This window comes from Myripristis murdjan, chromosome 10, assembly GCF_902150065.1.
Source record: "Myripristis murdjan chromosome 10, fMyrMur1.1, whole genome shotgun sequence".
Lineage (NCBI taxonomy): Eukaryota > Metazoa > Chordata > Actinopteri > Holocentriformes > Holocentridae > Myripristis > Myripristis murdjan.
Window position 1 is genome coordinate 11,870,303 of NC_043989.1, and position 19,864 is coordinate 11,890,166.

The following is a 19,864-nucleotide window of genomic DNA, read 5'->3' on the forward strand; positions in this document are numbered from 1 at the left end:
GCTTGTTAAGTATATAAAAGTAAAGCTTGATAGTTTATTTGATTTGAATGATGACACTGGTTTCATTTCTTGTGCTCCATTTTCTGCTTACTGTAGATCATCAGTGAAGGTTTTGCGAGAATTCGTAATAAGTGCAAACCAGATTCTTTATTCAGTAATTCACAACAATGAAGGTACTGTAAACATTTTGGGTTCTGGTTTAGACATGAGTACGCACAACCAGTATAATTTCCCTCTTTAAAACTTAAAGGCATTTCATATCAAACTCCAGACCTCAGTAACTTAATAATTCACATCTGTCACAGTGGTGACCCTTTGAGACAAGATGTACAACCAAATCATACAGGCAATTAAAGTGCATTTGTTTAACCACGCATGGATTACAAAATGGTGGTGTGCTTGTCTTTGATAGATGTGTCCTGCCAGTGTAGGCTGTGATGACTCTTGAAGTGTCTGTTGGCAGGGGTGACAGTCATCAGAACTGTGCCTGAAGGGTTGACAAGCACCGCCACCTTGCTGTGGAGGGTCTGAATCCCCAACTCCTTGTACTGTGGCAGGATCTGGGTGACGTTGCACTGCGGGTCACAGATCTTCCAGCCGGGTGCCATGCCGATAGGAAACCTCCGTGGGCCACCGATCTCCTGTTTGTTCAACACGGCAATAGCCAGCCTCTTCTTGGACAGAGGCCTCTCCCACACTTCAAAACTGTCCACCTGTGGAATCAGTGGCTTATGAGTCTCAAAACATGCTATTCTATGATCAATCTGATAGATTTACACATTGGATCACTCATATCTTTATTTGTTTTGTTGGATGTAAACGGACAGCACCACAAATATTTGGTGTTGCGCTAATAATTGTCCATGGACAGTCACGGTGTACACACACTTCAGTAACGTCTCTAGTTTACCTTAGCAGTACGGTATCCCTGCTTGCCCAGCGGGTCCTGGCTGATGGCAATGATCTGTCTGTTCTGCAGCAGCCCCTTAGAGCGAGGGCAGATATCCCTTAGATCATTGGACATGAGCAAAGGGGCAGCCATTATGGCCCATAAGGCCATCTGAGACTCCTGCTGGTCGTGACTCAGGCCAAAGTTCCCAATAACAAGCTGGAAAGCAGAATTGAATAAGAGGAAAAATGAAATGAGTTACCCCGTGGGCACTGTACGAACATCCAGCTGGAGAGCAACAAGATGTCTTTTCCAATCTGCACTGCCTGTGGACTTCCAGAAACTTGTCAGCCCTGTGTTGTCTTTAATATAATCACTAAGCTTTCTATGGCTCATAGATAAAAGAAATGTAGGACAAAGTGTACAGGGCTTGGTCTGAGCTCACAGTGAAGAGACGGAAAGTGTTTGAGTACCATATCAGGGTCGTTCCAGCCCCCAGGTCCAGCTGAGGGGACGATGATCTCCTGATGGGCAGCGGTCCACTCCACTATGGACTTGATGCTGCTCCAGGAGTCATACACGTCAGCAAAGTTGCGCCAGTGGTTGCATGTCTCCCGGATGGCTGTGTAGTTCGGCTGGAGGCACAGAATTGATCAAACAACAGTGTCGTGACGCAAATAACTAAAAAAAAAAAAGATGCTTTCTTCTCTATTGTATCATAGTGTAACACATCTTGAAGCATAAATAACATTGTTCTGTGTTTATAAAGTTAGTTAAAGTCAAATACTAGATAACGTTGACTTACCTGATGGAACGGCCACTCATAAAGAGGCCACTCACAGGAGTATATGATATTTCTTCCTGTTCTGTTTAGTGCCTTTGACATAGTCACATAGCCTTGAAGAGAATAAATTACAAAGTGTTAGAATAAGGCACATACTTTACAAAGTCTGGTGAGTTCACAAGGGGTCCTGCTTATGACCAAAAAAACAGAAATTTGACATTAAACATGGATCACAAGGTCTCAGTAGGGCATGATCCAGTCAGAATCATACTTCCAACGCTATTAATTTGAATGCCAGTGACGTTATTAACATTTTCTTTTGCCACAGTTGAACCGTGCAAAAATATCTGTGTACCAAAAAGAACACACATTCAACTACCTGGCAACAGCTAAGGGGTATTTTAACAGCATATAAAAAGAATGGCACTCTGTCGTAACAATAATAATAATAATAATAATAATAGTAATGACAAATAATTAATACAGTACACATATTGATCTGGTTATGATAAAGAAATAGCTGTGATTATTCCAACCGTTTTGACTGAAAGGCTCACCGTCTCCCAGTCGAGTCCAGTTCATGTAGCATCCATCAAACTTGAGCAGATCCACACCCCAATCAGCGAAGGTCTGGGCATCCGTCTCATAGTAGCCCAGGCTGCCGGGGTATCCGGCGCAGGTACTTGTCCCAACATCTCCATAGATACCCAACTTCAAACCCCTGGAATGGATCTAAACACAGCAAATTCATTTTTCAATCATTAACTCACTCATGCTTTTGTTTTTTTTTTTCTTCACCAGAAGGTGGCGGTGCTACACAGCTGAAAACTCAGCAGTGCTCCTCTCACTGTAGACATGTCTGCACAGACCTCGCAGGCCTAAATATATCCCTCTTCTAGGGAGCTTAACTTTGAGCTGCCTGGTACGTGGCTGCGCTCCTGTATATGAAACCCGGGTTAGAAGTCAACCTGTCACGTCGGTGTCCAACTGAGAAAGGCCTGTGCACCGAGGAAGTCAAAGGGCTGTGTGTTGGTGGGGTGGATGGCAGCATGCGTCTGCCTCAGGCAATATATGCCATAATATATCCTTTGGCTGGCGGTGCAGGATTTCTGTGGGTATGAAATCTGAGCCCTGGCTTCCACATCTGGTATTTTTCACTTCATTATGCAAATAGTTGCAGGTCTGTGTAGATGGATTTATAATGAATGCACAATCTGACTGTGTAATCATATTTCCTCCTCATGTGGTTAGACCAGAGGTTCTCAAACTTATTTTGTCACGGACATCTAAAAAGATAGATTTATGAAGACAAATCTTGTTAGATATGACTTAGTGCAGAATTCAATAATTGTCCATAATATAGGGGAGGTGATAACGACAAAGGGGAGAGTGTAATTTGATTAAAACAGGCATCCTTGAGTAAATTACTTGTCCAATCAAACTATTCCTATTTCACCAGCAACTCAAGGACCCCTGCTTGTCACAGACCCCACTCAGGGAATGTTAAACATATATATATGAAGCACCACAAACTTCTAATTTGTTTGATGTCTGTGGAGGCTTTAGTGAGGGCTTACAGGGCTTTCATGTCTCTCTTGTACCTACTCACATAGTCGGCCAGTTTCTTGATGCCCCCTGGGAACCTCTTGGGGTCTGCCTGCAGGCGTCCCTGGGCATCGCGCTGGTGGGAGGGCCAGCAGTCATCGATGCAGACATACTCATAACCAGCCTCTCTCCAGCCCTCCTTCACCATCACATCTGCCATCTGCATGTACAGACGCTCACTGCCAGCGCACAGGAGGAGACAGACAGGCGTGATACAATCAGATAGATGCCAGTCATCAGTGTCATGACAGACCTCAGGAGCAATGGCAGAGCAGACGTCAAAACATTTTTAAAGCAAAAAGTCACAATGTATATGTATGTGTGTGTATACATGCAAATGCCGCTCTGCTAGTCTGCACATGATTGATATGACACAGTGGTGGTTCAGCCTGCAAACAGTTCATGAGAGCTTTTACATAGCCACAGGCTGGTAGGTCTTTCCCAGGAAAAATCCACTGTGCACAGGAAGTGATGCACTTATCTTCAGCAGCAGCGACAAGGATTTGTTATACATTTCACAACTGGCATGAGCAGCGATAGCCTCTATGGCTGCACAAAAAAAAGAAAAAAAAAAGAAAAAAAAAAAGCGCTGAATTCTACAGAAATGGAAACTTCATCAACAGAAGTAAAAAAAAAAAAAAAAAAAAAAAAAAAAAAAAAATGACTGTGACAGTGCAGTGCAAAAATATCAGCAATGGCTGCTTATCACTAAAGATGTCAGCGGGGCTGGGCGATATATTAATATTATATTGATATCCTGATATGAGAATAGTCGTCTGGGAATTTGGATATTATAATATTGTGATATGGCAGAAGTTTTGCCTTTTCCTCTTTTAAAAGCTGCATTAGAGTAGAGGGGATGAATTTTCTGGCCCGTTAGACTGTTCCAGCAGGTCTATTATTTTCCTCTACCTGTCTGCTCTTCAAAGTTATTATTTATGAAAAATCTTGTGGGTAATTCTCTTACAAAGGCGCTGATAGTCATTCCAACAATATTGCCACAATATAGATATCATGGTATCCAATTAAAAAATGTGATATTTGATTTTGTCCACATTGCCTAGTATATGTTTGGTGATAAATGGCCATTGCTGTGATGTTCTTATCAGTGTCCAAAATGTGACATCCTTTCTCTTAATTTTTGTGTGTGTGTGTGTGTGTGTGTGTGTGTGTGTGTGTGTTACTGAGTTTTAAGTCTCACTTGTGTATGCTTCTCTCTTCTTTATCAGCCATAGTGGTTATTTCCTCTGGTGTTAAAAAATACCCAGTTATACTGTTTATTACAAATCATCCGGCATCACTTCCTGCTGTGACTTTGTTCTGGGAAAAAGACCTACCTGACAACAGGTGAGCAAAACAGCAAATGTGAAGGCTTTTCTGAACTGGGTTGGTTGAATCACTATGACAGCAATTTAAAGCATGTCTTTATCTGAGCGTGGCGCTTAGATAATTTATACTTTCATTCTCCAGGGCTTGAGTTCATTCCCAGAGAAGGCCACCAGCAGTAGGGCAGTTTTCCAGGTGTTTTCCTCGGAAACGTGCCACACTGTGCTGTTTCACTGTCACCCGCAGAGAACACTGTTATCTTACCTTACGCAATTATCGGGGTCGGTGTCACAGTCGGTGTTGCACATGAATCTCTCCCAGTGCAGCCAGCCCATGGTGGGTTTCAGCGCCAGACCATTGTCCAAGCCGTGCGCCTCAGGGCTGACCAACACGACGAGCGCCACAACAAACACAACTCTGCACATTTGGCCCGATGCGCTCTTTCTCAACTCTTTACCAAAACAATCTCTGAGAGTTTACCAATATATTACAGCAAGTGCATTTCCTCTCTCGAGACGTGATCAGCTCCCCGAGTCCCGCCCCTGTGAATGATTGATGTAAGTGTGGACCACTAAAATCAAAACGCGTCTACAGCTGTCCAATGGCGTGGCAGCTCATTTCCATATAAACCAGGAAGCGCCAAGGTCCAGTTTAAGTCAGGTGAAAGTCAGGTGAATGATTACAGGGGAGAGGAAGGCTAAGCCACATGACATGATTATTAACTGTTTATTGTCCTTCCTCTCAATATAAGCACTATTACAACAGAGAAACAGCGGAAATATGTATTTATGTGTGTATAGATAGATATATCCAAATGCAACACCACTGGAGAAAACAGGCTATAGGAGACAAAAATGACCATAAATTAGCATAAAATCACTTTGAAGTCAGTACTGACTACCAGAGGTTATGATCATTAACTGTTTATTGTGCCTCCTCTCAATGTTGACACTATTACAACAGAACAAAACAAAACATGTATGTATGTGTGTATGTATAGATAGGTAGATGCAGCATTGAGTACCACAGGCACACTAAATCCCCATGGGAAGGTGGTTCCAGGAGTATTATAGTAATTTTTCATCTCCATTCATTCGCCATGGAATCCCTTGGTAGGCAGCCAGGATTATTTGTATTTCCTTTTCCTAAGAGTGCACAAAGTGGCTTGATGTATCCCACTCCACCCCGAGGAGGCTCGCTAATCAAATATGCCACACACGCCGCCAGCAACACTGTAGCACTATGTACATATCGACCAAGCTTCAAGCTGTTTATTAGCTCCAGATCCAAGACACTAATTTGTCTGGTGCAGGGTGTATATGAATTAAAGATCAATTCTCAATGCAGCTATAAAGCGGCAACCTGCTACCAAACCAAAATAATCCTAAACTTTTTTTTTCTCATGAGATTGTCTGAGATGTTTTCATAAAGAGAGAATAAGAATTAGAGCGGTTGGATTTTGCATGTATTGTGAGGCTATTAAATGCTTGACTCTTTCTGCAGACATTTCAGTGAGGCGTAGCTGCAAAATGTTTATGTGCTTATCAACCTCTCTGAGAACTCGTTCAGAGTTAGCCTCTAGTGCAACAGTACTGAAGCTTTAACCAAGGTGACATGTTTGAATCAGCAGACTGCTTTACCAAAACATGTCCTGTTATCTTGCCCCTGACAAACTATCACTGCTGTCCTTGACTCCTAGTGCCCTGACACTAAACAAATAAGGTAGCATTCAGGAGTTGGCATAAACCCAGATTATGACAATAATCCTCATCCCCACTGCTGCCTGTGTGTAAAAAGGGAGCATTAATGAACACAATACCTGACCTTTCAGCAAAATGTCAAGGGTGTGTATTTCAACCCTAAACATTATCAGAGGCTTCACCCAGGGACAGGCCTGATACAAACAATTTGTCACTTGCTGTAGTTCATATCGGTGCCAGTGAGAAAAGGCGTTGAGGCTCTAAATGTCAGATTTCAATTTGACTCACCCCCCTCCTGATGGATGGACCAATCCAAGTCACTTGGATACAGATCTTGTTTCCTCATCGTAAGAAAGGAATCTGGCTTACCATCGTGATAGATACTCCTGTTTTGTTTTTTGTAACACTACATGAAAGAGGGGTGCGCCTCCTTCTGAACAGTGGTTAATTGGGATTGTTGACAGATGGGCAGCCCATGGCTGCTGTCTGGCTCTTTGCTCCCCAGAGCTTTGACACCAATCCATCATGTTCCTTTCTTCGCCAGTGTCACATAATTGAAGAGTGTGCTGTGGCTGACTTATGTTGGCAACTTTGTTATGAAGTGGAGGGGGATGAAATGAAAAAGAAAGCTGTGTTATGGTGTGCCTTGTTGGCAAGAAGTTACATTATCGTATTGATCTATAGGGACAGGTGGCCACACCATCAAATGTCATTTCTGCCGTTTATAATACAACAGCTACCACAATATGGCACCCATACCGCTGGTGGTAAATCATGTAGTATCCTCTAATTGTATGTAAAGGTTATTTTAATGACTGAAGAAGAAGAGAAAGAAACCTGTAGCATTTTTAATTGATCCTTGTTGAGCTGCACCTATGGCCTTTAGTAACCTTTACATGCCAGCTGATGACCTTTAAGTTACTTTTTCCCCTTTGTAGTAATTTTCCAATGCAATTGCCTTGAAATATTGCTTTTTCTATTTCCCAATCTTTTTTCTATGATTCAAAGTGTTTGTGGAAGGCAAGTCATGTTACTTTACAATGTTAGTGTGTTGATGTTTGAGTTTTTCACTGAAACAGGCTGAACAGGCTTAATCTCTGTTGAGGATGTGGCAATATAGAAGGCCTTACTGAAGGTACATTAATAGAAGTAATGTTCGCTGTTAGGTTTTAATAGTAATCTATTACTGGTGATTTTGTTTGTCTGTGTTATTTTTTTTAATTTGCCGAGATGCTCACAGCTGGTAAGCTGTGAGCATCTTGTGTCTTGTGTCTGGATTTCATTTGTTTCTTTGTGAGATAGATTACACCTCATCTCACAGATGGGGACCACAATGCATTGCATCAACACCAATTTTCATGTAACAATACAGCAACAATGTGGTAAACAGATGAAGAGATTCTGGGCATTGTAGAGGAAAGCATCCCCTTTAACACAGTCAATAAGCTCTCGAGACAGTTGAATATTTTTTTTATTTCCATAACAATGGGGATGTCTGAGTGATGACTTCATTGACATTACATAAGACACATAAACAGACAGGGAAATAATTTGCTTTCTGATATAAGAATTGTCATCACTTTGGCCTCTGCCTCTGCCCTGCAGATGTTTAGTCACTGTACTGGAGGCAAGTTGTTTTTATCAATAAAGCTTTATAAATTATTCAGTAAAAAGATTACTCATCGCCCCTTAGCTAAGGGGATTAACGGACAGAAGCAACCCATTCCCTCCTATTTGTTTTGTTTTTTTCAAACATCTCACTATTTAAACAATGTATGATTGTACAGAGATTATTTTTTTCATGTCACATCCCAAATATTTTCTGTCCTTTCCCTTGCGAGGAACTCATGTCCATACACTCCTTTAAAAACACATCTCATTTCTGATCTGATAATTATATCCCTAATTACAACTTCACCCTGTTGCCAATGTGAAAATAGTGTGCAATCATAGTTTCCTAGTGATTAAGTCTAAAATATTATTAGTAATGATCTTAGGGCCGCTACCCCTGAGCAGGACCTCAGTAAAGGGTAACTCAGTATATTTTGAGAAAATCAATTTTAATAGTGTAATCGATACATGATTCAGTTTGTGGTGCTTAAAGAAGTCAAGGAGTACACAAAGGCTGACCTTTGCTCTGGCTGTTATTACAGAAGCTCTGTGGGTCTGCCACGGCCACCCCTGCCTCTGAGGAGACTCGATCACCCCATGGTCCCTATAATAATTAGATAGAACGGTGTACTGCCTGGTGCTGCGGCAGAGCTGGCAAACAAAGTGCAAAAAAATTCAGTAACTAGCTATGAGGGGCAGAACATTTCAAATGAAATCTCCTGTTTTTCCAGCTCAGCATGCATTAGATCTACTCAAGCATATTTTGAGTGTATCTACTTCTTATCTCAGCCTGTTTCAGTGGTTTGGTCATCATGTCTGTGTTATTGGAACCACAGTTGAGGGCCACTGGTGTACCTCAAATTAAATGTTGGTCACTGCTGCCCAAAGTCGCCTATCACATATATCACATATGTCATATTTATCATGCATTTTAAAAGTTTTGTATCACTTCACCAAATGTAGCAGCTAAAATAAGAAGTGCACTGCAAAAAATTGCCCACTTTATCAAAGTCGTATGCAGTGTTGGATAGGATTGAATTGGTTGTTGTATTGACTAAAACAAGTGAAATAATTTCCAGATGGGTTGAGATCATTTAATTTATTTCCAATACAAATCAATTTGTCGAATTTGTTGATACTAGTGCACCGCTGAAACTTATTTAAAGATACTTTTCCGGATCAATACTAGAACAAATGACTTGTTAGGAGGGAAGTGTTTTGCCGTTGCTGTTTATTGGGATGAACTGCGGCTTATTAGCGAATGGATGTTACCGAGAACCTACACTTTCGATTTTAAAAATGAGAATCAGCGGCACATCAATCATGTCGAGAGCTGTTATTCCAGACCATTAGAGAATTGTTTGCTCAACTGACCTGGACGGCTGAGAACAAGTTTTTATCCCTCCATCAGTGCCACTCACTCTTCCTAGTGTAAAGTAAGTTCCACAGCGACTTTAGTTTACATGTTTGCTTGCTTATAGGGTCATTAATATCTGTGGGTTATTTTTGATTGCAGGTTATTTTTATACTTGGGCAGAGGGTAGAATGACAGTCCTGGACGGTCCTCTTGCAGTACATAAAGACAGAATAAAGTCAGTCTTTTGACCAGTTTCCAGGGATAAAACTGCACTGCCTCTTATTATGCCAAAAGCTTTGATAAGAGAAATCTCCTATGTATCAAGATATTTGCAGCTTGAAAGCTTACACTATATTCTGGATAGACGGGGCTTTAGATTCCAGCGCAAAAAAAAAAAAAAAAAAGGCTTGTAAAACATGAATTTACAAAACTGATAAACTGACAAAACTCTGAATTTTTTAACATGTTCCTTTTTGTAGCCAAGTACCTCCCACTGATGCTCAAAGAGTGGAATCAATTTTTATCTCTTTTGGGCTGCACTTTCTTTTTAATTTTTCGTTTGAGGTTGAAAAATTCAGCTCCTGTTTTCTTTGAGACATTGCCTCTGTATTACCTGAAGAGATGATTCTGTATAGAAGTTCAATATGTTACTACCAACCTGCAAATTGATTTCTCAGGGTGGGTTTGCACCCCGGAGCACATTCTTCATTCTCTTTGCTCTGAGTGGAATATAAATAATGTCACGCGAAGTTCTATTTCTTTGTTATCACATGAAATGTGCGGTTTATATTGCTCTATTTGGTGATGGAAAGAACTGATAGCCTACGGGGAGCAGGTTATCAGCTCGTATTATTCCACCTGGTCCCATACAATTCAGCCCAGCCAAAAGAAAAGGGAAGACAATGAGATCCAGTGTGTTCTTGTTGCTTAATTAGCAGCATTATCTTTTGTGAGCTGCAGAAGAACAAACAGATGGACCAATACACCACATGCATCTAAGCAAGAAGATGACGGTTCCTCATGAATTTATAATGGAACGAGACCTAAACAAGAAATCACGGTAGATAGAAACTGGTTAAAGGATTCACTTATAAACACTATCACCATGGCAACAAGGCACGATCCCTATCACAAGGCATTTAGGAGACCCCTTGGCTGCAATTCCATGTCTACATTTGTGGAGATTCGGTTTCTTTGCGCCAAACATCTCCTCGTTGTTTACCGAGCTCTGAAATCTCTATCGTGGTAAAAATGAAAGGTTCAGTCCATTACCCCGTTACACTTGACTGGAAAGCTTTGTGACATTCGAATCATATGGCAAAGGCACGACTGAATTCAAATGAGTTTTTGGCCCTTTAACAATATTTGCAGTATGCTGGAAGATGTTAAAAGTCGAATGCTTAGGTTTTTTTTTTTTTTTTTTTTTTTTTTTTAGTAAACGCTAATGAGAAAATAGTAGGTCAAAGCAAGCCTATTCACAACTCTTTAATTATCTGACACCAAGTTTAGAGGTTGTGACTGCTATTACATCCATCAAAATATAATTTTATGTTTATTTATATATTTAATTTATGGTGGTGTACACATTTGTGAGTTTGGGAACTTTGTTCAGTCCCATGCGAATTTCCTGCGGGATGAATAAAGTATCTATCTATCTATCTATCTATCTAAGTTCATAAGTTTAGGTGGTTTGCTGTGTAAACCTACATCATGCCTAATTAAATGTATTTAAATTATTAGCACTCACCCCCAAAAAAGCAAAAACAGCTATTGCAGCATTGCCTCACATTATTCTCCGCTGACTGCAAAATTAATTGAAGTCTTTTTTTCCTTTTACATTCAGTGTCAATAATGTTCAGTGTTGTCTTCTGAGGTGAAAGAGAAAAGAAAAAAAAAATAGTTTCCTCATGAATTTCATGTCCAGTCTTCAAACTGTTTGTGCTCCTCTTTTAAGAGACCCTCCAGCTACAGATGCATTTTACATTTCTTTTCATTCAGCGACTCCTTGTCTGCAAGCAAAGTGTTTTTATGAAATGATAATGCCAATGCGCGTTGTCACTGGAAGTCAATGCAAAATTAACCAATATCCTACAAGTTTTATTCTCAAAAGGATAGTGGAGGATAGTGACTGAAAGGCTGACACCTCGGGTCCTGACATGAACTGATTTAATCACCAGAAGGACTTTTGCAAGAAATTGTTATTTTTGCGTGAGGTCACTGAAATATAAATGTCTTGTTAAATAAAGTATGTCAGCGTCAACCCCCCCTCCCTCCCCCAAGTCAAATGTGCTGTTTTTTGTTTAGCTTGACTTCTCCAAAATAAAACAAGATATGTAGGTCACAATGAGGGAAGAGTCATAGCTCTCAGCGCTCACAGCAGGGTTGAGTGCTTGACAAATGACATTTGATGGGGACATTTTATCTATCGACCACACATTTATTCATATGTCATAAGAAGTAGCAAGCCTCCGAAAAAATTGAGTTGGTGCAGCACTTTTTATGCCCATGTAGTTAAAGTGACACATTACTGGGTGAGGTGTGTGTAGTGGGGGGTAACTGGATGGGACAGAACATTGCTCAGCAGGCAGTGGACAGTAAATGGGGTGTCGGAGCACCTGCAAAGCATTTTCTCCTGGGCCTCGTCTTTCACATTTAAGTGTATTGAACGATTTTGCACCAAAAAACACTCCAGAACAAGTGTACTGATGCAAAGCGCAACCCAGAGGTAATAAAGAAAAATGCTGCGACTTTTTATTATGGGAGCCCCCGCAGAGATGCCAGTGTTGAGAGTTTCAGAGCCGACAGGGAGATGGGAAAGTGAGAAAACAGCGCAGGAATTCAACTCACCGACACTGCTCCCAGTGCATCCTCCTCAAACACCAAAGTCCCCACTCTCCAGCATGAACATGCATATTGTGAACTGCACACACGCACACACATACACACACACACACACACACACACACACACACACACACACACACATACACACACATACACACGTTCATGCTTCCACCCTCATAGGCTGGTTGCCTCCCATCCCATCTCCACCTCACACAGAATTATTAGCTCTTGGCTTCTCAGCAGGCCCCTGTTTCCACGGCAACAAGACTTGCTGGGTGTGTTGGATTTGCTTTATAGTCTAGACAATCATCATTATTATAGGCTCCACAGCTTGATAGAAAATAATTTGAATGTTTGCTGGAAAGAGAGCAACATTTTTTCTTAACTGTTTGTAACTCACAGATCAAACTAACACACGTCCTCTGTCGTCTGTGAGAAACAGAATCCTTTTAATTGCCTTTTGCAATCACTGCCTTGTGTCAGCAAAGTGTGTCTTGAACACAGCAGCAAGCAACAGAAAAGTACCACAGTACCTGGCCGCTGCTGTGAAATGCTTCACACGTTCCCCATCCCAAGTACCTAAAAAAGTGAAACAAAATAAAACATGAAGTTCCTTTCAGCAAATCCCCTCCATGCAATTTGCTTCATGTTTGCAGCAATGAACAACCGATGAGCACGCCGAGGAAGAGAGACCGAGGGAGAAAGTGAGAGGCAGAAGAGAGGATTTCGAGGCTGGAAAATGTGGCTCGCTTACAGAGGTGTTTGATAAATAATTAATTCTAGGTCAGTGTGATAAGACATCACCTGTCAAAGTATTTCCTGCTCAAAAACTCAGCCATCATGTCTTGAAAAGCATCCTGTGCATTTAAATGGTCTCTATCTAGTATCTATCTATCTATTGAGTTGTAATCTAAAATAGTAAATCCATCAAAAACATATCTTTTTGAAATTGATTACCTGCTAGCCAGAGACTTTTGATAACACAATACAAATACTTCATTAATTAAACTTATTATATTAATCTCTTTGGATGGATGAAGTCAAAGTATTTGACATTCATCATTTGTCGTGTGAGTGTGTTTCTCATCATATCCAACAACTTTAAATTATGCAAAGTTTTTTTTTTTTCTCCCAGGCAGTGGGGATGGCTTTTACTGATTGCATCTTCCTTGCTTATTGATTTTGAATAAAAACAAAAGCTGAAGTAAAAGAATGTGCAGACTGACAGGATCCTGCTGGCTCAGCCTTGCCTTTGACCTGCCAGGGAAAACAAGCAATGAAGATGGAAAGGCTAACCTTAAGAGACATCACAAGCGTTCATTATCATGCTGGCTTTGGCATTCTCAGGGATACGTGATATTTAACGAAGGGACTTTTTTCCTCGTCTTTTAATTAGCACAGAAGAAATGACCTTTTTGAATTGTCACAGCCTCTGTCACCCTGGAAGACATCTGGGGTCGTCCAAATTACATCTGTTTTCTGGCATTGTGGCTGGACGGCCCTCAGATTATAGTACATTGAGGCGGTCAGTCAAATAATTTAATTTTGAGGATGTGATAGCCGCTATGACTTTTTCATGACTGTTCATGCCAGGACACATTAAATGACATGCTTAGATTATGGAGAAGAAGAAAAAAAAACACATTAAGTTGACATTGCCCAGGGTTAGGGGTGACATTGCAGTCTAGCTATTGATTTTGAGGACCTCGAGCAGGATTTTGTTTAGGGACCCATGATTGATGATGAGTTTACACAGTCAGCCCTGTTGTCTATGGAGCCCATTCAGGCTGTTCATCAGACATTTAGCTTTCCAGGTTTTCAACTCCAGGAGAGTTATACATATTCATAAAGTTGCCCTTGACCGCAGATACATCGCAGCACAGAAGCCTAACAGAGCATAGTGCTAAAACAATTAGACAATAAATCATTATTCATTTTTGTCATTTATCAAGTAAAAATCCAAAACATGACTAAGATTCTAAAAATGGCTTTCTTTTCTTTGTTCTTTTCATTATAAAAATAATACTTTTGGGTTTGTTTGGCTGCTGGTCAGAGCAAGGAATCAGTTTGAAGACATCAATTTGTCATCATCAATATTTGGGCTCTGCTGACTTGCCATGACCATTTAGCATTATTTTTGACAATTTTTAGACTACATGATAAACTGATAAATTGACATTGAAAGTGAATATTAGTTGCATCCCTAACAGGGTTTTACTACACTCCAAGCTACAGCCACTAGGTGGTGTTGAAGAGTGCGAGCATGATTTGCTCATTTAACACATTTCTATGCGGTTTCACATCACCGTGGATCATTTTCCAGTGTTTTTAGCACATGGTGAGATTTTTGCTATTTTTGTTTCCTTTAGGTTGTTTTTCAAGGTAAATATTTTGAAACAAACAGCTGGCTAAATATTTCAAATCACTCTGAATAAAGAAGATGGTCGTAAATGTGGAAAACCAAGTTCAAATTTCCACTTCATTTTTCTGGCTACCGCTGGTGGAAATGTCATACTTGGTTTGTATGTTGGCATGAATATCCATCTTAACCAGTCATTTAGTTTTTATTCAGAGCTGAAATCTTTTTTTTCTGTGAAAGGAAGAAACAAATGATTGAAAAGTGAAAAAAATATGCAAGTGGAATGAGAGAAGCCTGCTTGTTTCCAAAGCAGTTTTCTGGGATAAAGTAAAAAAAAAATGTTGAAACACGGCAGAATAAAGCAGAAAACTGAATATGAGACTAAATGGCTTATGAGGATGGGTATTTTTTGCCATGTGACTGACAGCAGAAGTTGTTTTTTTCCACATGTGAAATCATGAAGAGGGAGAACAGTGAAAAGCACCACAGACATTTCATGTATTTAAAGAAATACAGCCGTGAGTTGCGTAACAGCCATTTCAGGTGATCTGGTCTTGAGAATTGCATCTCAAAAATCACATTGAAATAACAAGTGTAACTGTAGCCTTTGGCTGATGCTTTTTAAAACTCTGATGCACTACTGAGCCAGAATGAACTCAGCCCAGAGTTGGGAGTGTTTCTGTTTCGGAGTTGGAAGAATAAATTTAAGAGTTGCATCACTTGGCTTGTAAGCACCACATAGCTACTTCATGCAAGACCTCAGAGCCCTTAAGCAGGCTGTTATCTTCTCCTCTCAAATGTATCTCAAACTCTTTTTGGCAAATTGGTCGGTAACTTCTCGAAGACTTTCTTTCATAAGCAGAAATGGGAGAGCGTGACCCTCAAAACTAATACGACTAACTCATATTCGAAGGCGTCCATCAGCAACTGTGCATGTCTTCTGTATGCATGTCAGTCGATTAAAACGGAGTGAATCAGATGCATTGCCAATCAGTATCAAAGTCCAGAAAGTGGGTGGTTTTATGATGACTGACAGGCAAACAGGGAAGCAAAGTGCTGGTCATCACTCCGTCTTGGAGACAGTTTAGTTGAGCCGGGAAAGAACTCATCTCTGTCTCACTCGCCTTTGCTGTCTTTCCTGTCTCTTTCTTCTGTGGGAGGGCGAGGAAGCATTTAGCCGTCTCAACTTAACCCTGTGTGTATGAGCACTGAGACACACACAGGCGAGCACACACACACACACACACACACACACACACACACACTCACCCAGAAGCACGCGGACATACACACCGTCTCTCTGGGAAATAATGATTTCCCTCCTGGCTCGCCTCTCCCAGCCAACCTACAGCAGTGAATCAGTGTCAGAGCAGCGGTGGAAAACGGCAGCGAGCTGTCTCACTCGCCTGCTCTCCTGGGCATTAACACCAGTGTGAGTGCTGTCTGATGGACAGGGGAGAAAGGGAGGTAGAGAAAATCCTCTGTTTACTTAAATAGCAGCAGGAGAGAGGAGCAGAGGCCTGACAATGGGGTGGATGAGGGATGGACACACTGAGGAAGTCAGCAAGACAACAAGCAATGAACACATCCCACCCAGACACACACACACCTAATACACACAGAGAGAGCGAGACAGAGTACCATAGCAGCTATCTCCTCTCCTCCTAAAGATGTCAGTCCCAAGGTCTATAGCTACTTACCTGCAGACTTCTTAAATCTGCTCAGTCTGGGCAGAGTGAGGAGCAGAAAGGGAATGAGGTGTAGGGTTAAGAGAAGCTGCAAAGGTAGGAGGGAATAATGGAGCCCTGTGCAGGCAGACCTACACGTCTGTTATTACTAAAACAGTACCTCTCCCCCTTCCTTTTAAAATTGCACTGCAGAATTCATCTCCTGCTCTCCTCAGAGAGCGGGAACCTTTGGTCTGGCGAGAGGTGTGAGCTGAATGTAGCTCCGTTCAAGGTGAGATTAAGACATTAGCACTGTGACTTCCCAAGCCTTTGTCCAAACTACTTTATGAGGTGGGAAGGTGCTACGCAGGTGTGTCCTTAATCGTGTTTTCACATAAATTTCAGAGGACGGCACTTAAAACATTATAGAGACACTTTTTCTCCAAAGTGGTCCTCGATGGAATTAATAACATCACAAAACAACACTAAACATACAATAGCCCACAGCAGTGTTGATCTAATTAACCCTCTTAAAATTATATGAAATTTGTTTTCAGAGAAATAGTTAAAAATAGCTATTTTGGTCTATGAAGATGCATTTCTTTTTTATGGAAAGCATAAAATCTTGTGCCCTTTATCTTTTTCTTAAAGGCATACTAAGTAAAATTGAGGGGGGTGACTTAAACTTATCTGACAAAAAGCAATAATAAGCATGTCATTTATCAATGAGTCAGGCAGACGATGTGAACCATGTAGACTCAACCATCGAATTCCGTGCTTTAGCATAAAATGTTGCCATTTTTTTCATTTCTGCACCAAAAATGTTGCATGTCAACATTGGTGGTGTAGCCTGTGTCAATGTTTTATTTCATCTTTTTTTTTTTTTTTTAAATATCATACAAATACCTATTTCCACACACTGGCCAGTTTCCATGCATATTAGTCTGAAAACTCATACACTCTGGTGTCTTCTTATGAATAAAATTAAACATGTATATGTATCACTTGCTTTAGTCTGGACTCCATGATCAGTATGCCAGCCTCAGTCAATTCTACGCGTCCTAGGAGGAGCATTTAGCACGCTGTGCATCTAATAACAGTATTCTGTACAACCTGCAATCTGTACTTAAGGTTTTGCGAAAGGCCATTATGGGCAACTAAGCTGGGGAAGCATAATCACAGTGGAGCGTAGTGCCTATACATTCATCTGTTCAGGCTTAAAGAGACGAAACACATTCACTACATTGCACTGGAGTGGAGCCGTTACAGATTTCATGGTATTATCTTGTATGAAAAATTGCAGTCATACTTAATTCAATCTTCGTCTAAGCTCTCCCCAAGGAATTCAGAATATCTCATAAAGCGAGGGAATTTTAAAAAGAGGGCTGACACCATTTTCCTTGCTGTGCCTTTTCACTCTGTGGAGGGATTGGCAAGGTACTAATTCCTTGTTTCTCCTATTCAGGCACAGAAAAAAAGTGCAGTGTGTGTGCATGTCTATAAGCATTATCCATGTAAACACCAAGCTGGTCTTCTAGCTGTAGCACTTCTGTCAGATGTTGGAGTTACAGAAATGTGGAAGCACAGCAAGAGATTAGTGGAAATGAATCCACATGGGATTTTCTATAAGCATGCAGAGAGGAAAGACTTTTCTGCTTGAAATGCATGTTCTCTCACCATGTGTCCTTGAGAGCATGGTGCTAGAAGGCACATCATTTCTTAATTTCATTGTTCAAACTGAAAAAAAGAAAAAAAAAAAAAACTTACAGAGATATTGAATGACCTGGCTGTCTCCCTAGAAATTATCTGGCTGCTCCCGTGACCGTGCATCAACCCTCTCTCCGACTCACGCAAAGCAGGTGGACAGAGAGCAACATGTCGACTCTTCTCGGCATCACGTGTTTGTTTACATTTGTCTTTGCCCCAGCTACCTGCCTGATGTTAAAAGGCTGTCTGCGAGAGATGTGTTGCATGGGAGGAGGGTGTCAACAGAGCTTCAATCCAGCGAGTAAATCTAGTGGAATAATTTAAACCTCTGCAGTAGGTGTAAGAGGAACAGGAGAAATGATTGCTGATGGCTGTCTCCCTTGCATTACTCACTACAGCCACAACAACCTCTCCCCCACCTTTCCGCTGCCTCACTCAACCCGCCGCGGTGAGCTTCAGGAATCTGGGTGCAAATATTGTTCTTTCATTACCTCAAGGCACCATCCATTATCTGGGCTTTTGAGCCACCAAACCTTGGGGTTGGATCTGACAGATAAGGCGGATGACACTGAAGAAATGGCTTCCCCTCTCTGTTTTAAAATATTCTGAAAAGAACCCGTGGCACTCACAGAGCTGTCCAAAAATTTGGACACATCATGTGGCATATTGAGTTTTTTTTTTTTTTTTTTTTCCAAAGTGCTGAAAGGAACCTAAGGCGATGAAGGGCAATGAAGAAAAGAAGGAATCATATTTTGACTTTCAAAGTGTTTTTCTTCACATTGGAAATCCTTATTCTGTAATAAAAACCTAGTAACTGTAGTGATATGGATCCACTTAAGTAAGAGAAATATATGTTACATCCCTTTATGTAAGCAGTGGCACTCAGTTTTAAAGGTAAAAGGACCTCCTATATTTAGTATCCCTTTTGAAGATGATTGCAACATTTTGCTCAAATGTTAACATACTTAGCAACAATTATCTAATCCACAAGCCAACAAAAGGACAATTATCAGAAAAATCTGGCAACTGAGTAACGACTCGATGACTAATGGCACTGCCATGAGAGAAAAAAAAAAAGATCTCAGTAAAGATAAGATGAGCCAACAGATTACAGTCCAATCAACCAAAGTGACTTTACTAGATGACACCATGAACTGAAAATGTGAATTCAAAATGGCCAAATCTTGCAAACCAAGAGACAACTTAACCGCTGGTCAAGGGACATTTAAGGGAAAGTAGACAGGGAACATAGATCACTTACTCACTAGTGCAGTCTACTAACATGGCCAGATAGTAAAGGCATGTTTATCATGCAAGGATATCTGTATCCATACGCTGGGTGACATTCTCAAGGTTTGCATCCATAATGCTGTGTGGGCCAAGCGATTCCCTCTGTTTACACTCATATATTTAAAGGTGACATGTGTAGCATTTTCTCATTCATTTATCACTGTCACAAGAAACCGATATTTCCTCCCAGGCTGTTATTGCTCCACCCAGCATTTCTCTATTATATATGAATTTCCTAGAGATGCAGGAACATGGCTTAGATCTAATATCCAGGCACTGTGGCTTTTTGACCCTTGCACTCCTTCCCAGTGTGGTTGTTGTAATGTTGGCGATCTAAAAAAAAAAAAAAAAAAAAAAAAAAAAAGAAGATAATTCAGCTGTTGTAGCCAAGTTACTCCGGATAAAATTGACATTTAATTGTATGTAATATAATTTTAAATTGGTGGTGGCAAAAATATTCCAGCAGGCACTTTAATTTAAGACAGCACCAGGAGTTTTAGATCAAATATACCAAAAAAATAAAAAATAAAAAGAAATCATAAGTATTAGTGGGTAACTGAGGGCGACCAAAGAAAACTGCTGACAGAGAGCAGCTCATACAGCATAGTGCTGATTGTTGTTATAAGATTTTAATAGCAAAAATCTTACACATGGAAACATTAATTTTGTGCCTACACATGTGCTTCTGTTTCCTGGTGTTATGTGTGTGAAATGGTAAGAGGCTG

The 19,864-nt window shown here is 40.7% G+C and overlaps 1 protein-coding gene across 1 annotated transcript; it reads right to left on the reverse strand.

Annotated features, from left to right (window-relative positions):
- Positions 1-125: 125 nt before the first annotated feature.
- Positions 126-5,135, reverse strand: gla (galactosidase, alpha). The gene is made up of 7 exons (XM_030061933.1): positions 4,869-5,135; positions 3,283-3,457; positions 2,231-2,405; positions 1,695-1,786; positions 1,363-1,524; positions 911-1,108; positions 126-713 (listed from the first exon to the last, which is right to left on the reverse strand). Exons 1-7 carry the CDS (start codon positions 5,027-5,029, stop codon positions 381-383), a joined length of 1,296 nt encoding a protein of 431 aa, XP_029917793.1. The 5' UTR covers positions 5,030-5,135; the 3' UTR covers positions 126-380.
- Between the last annotated feature and the right edge of the window lie 14,729 nt (positions 5,136-19,864).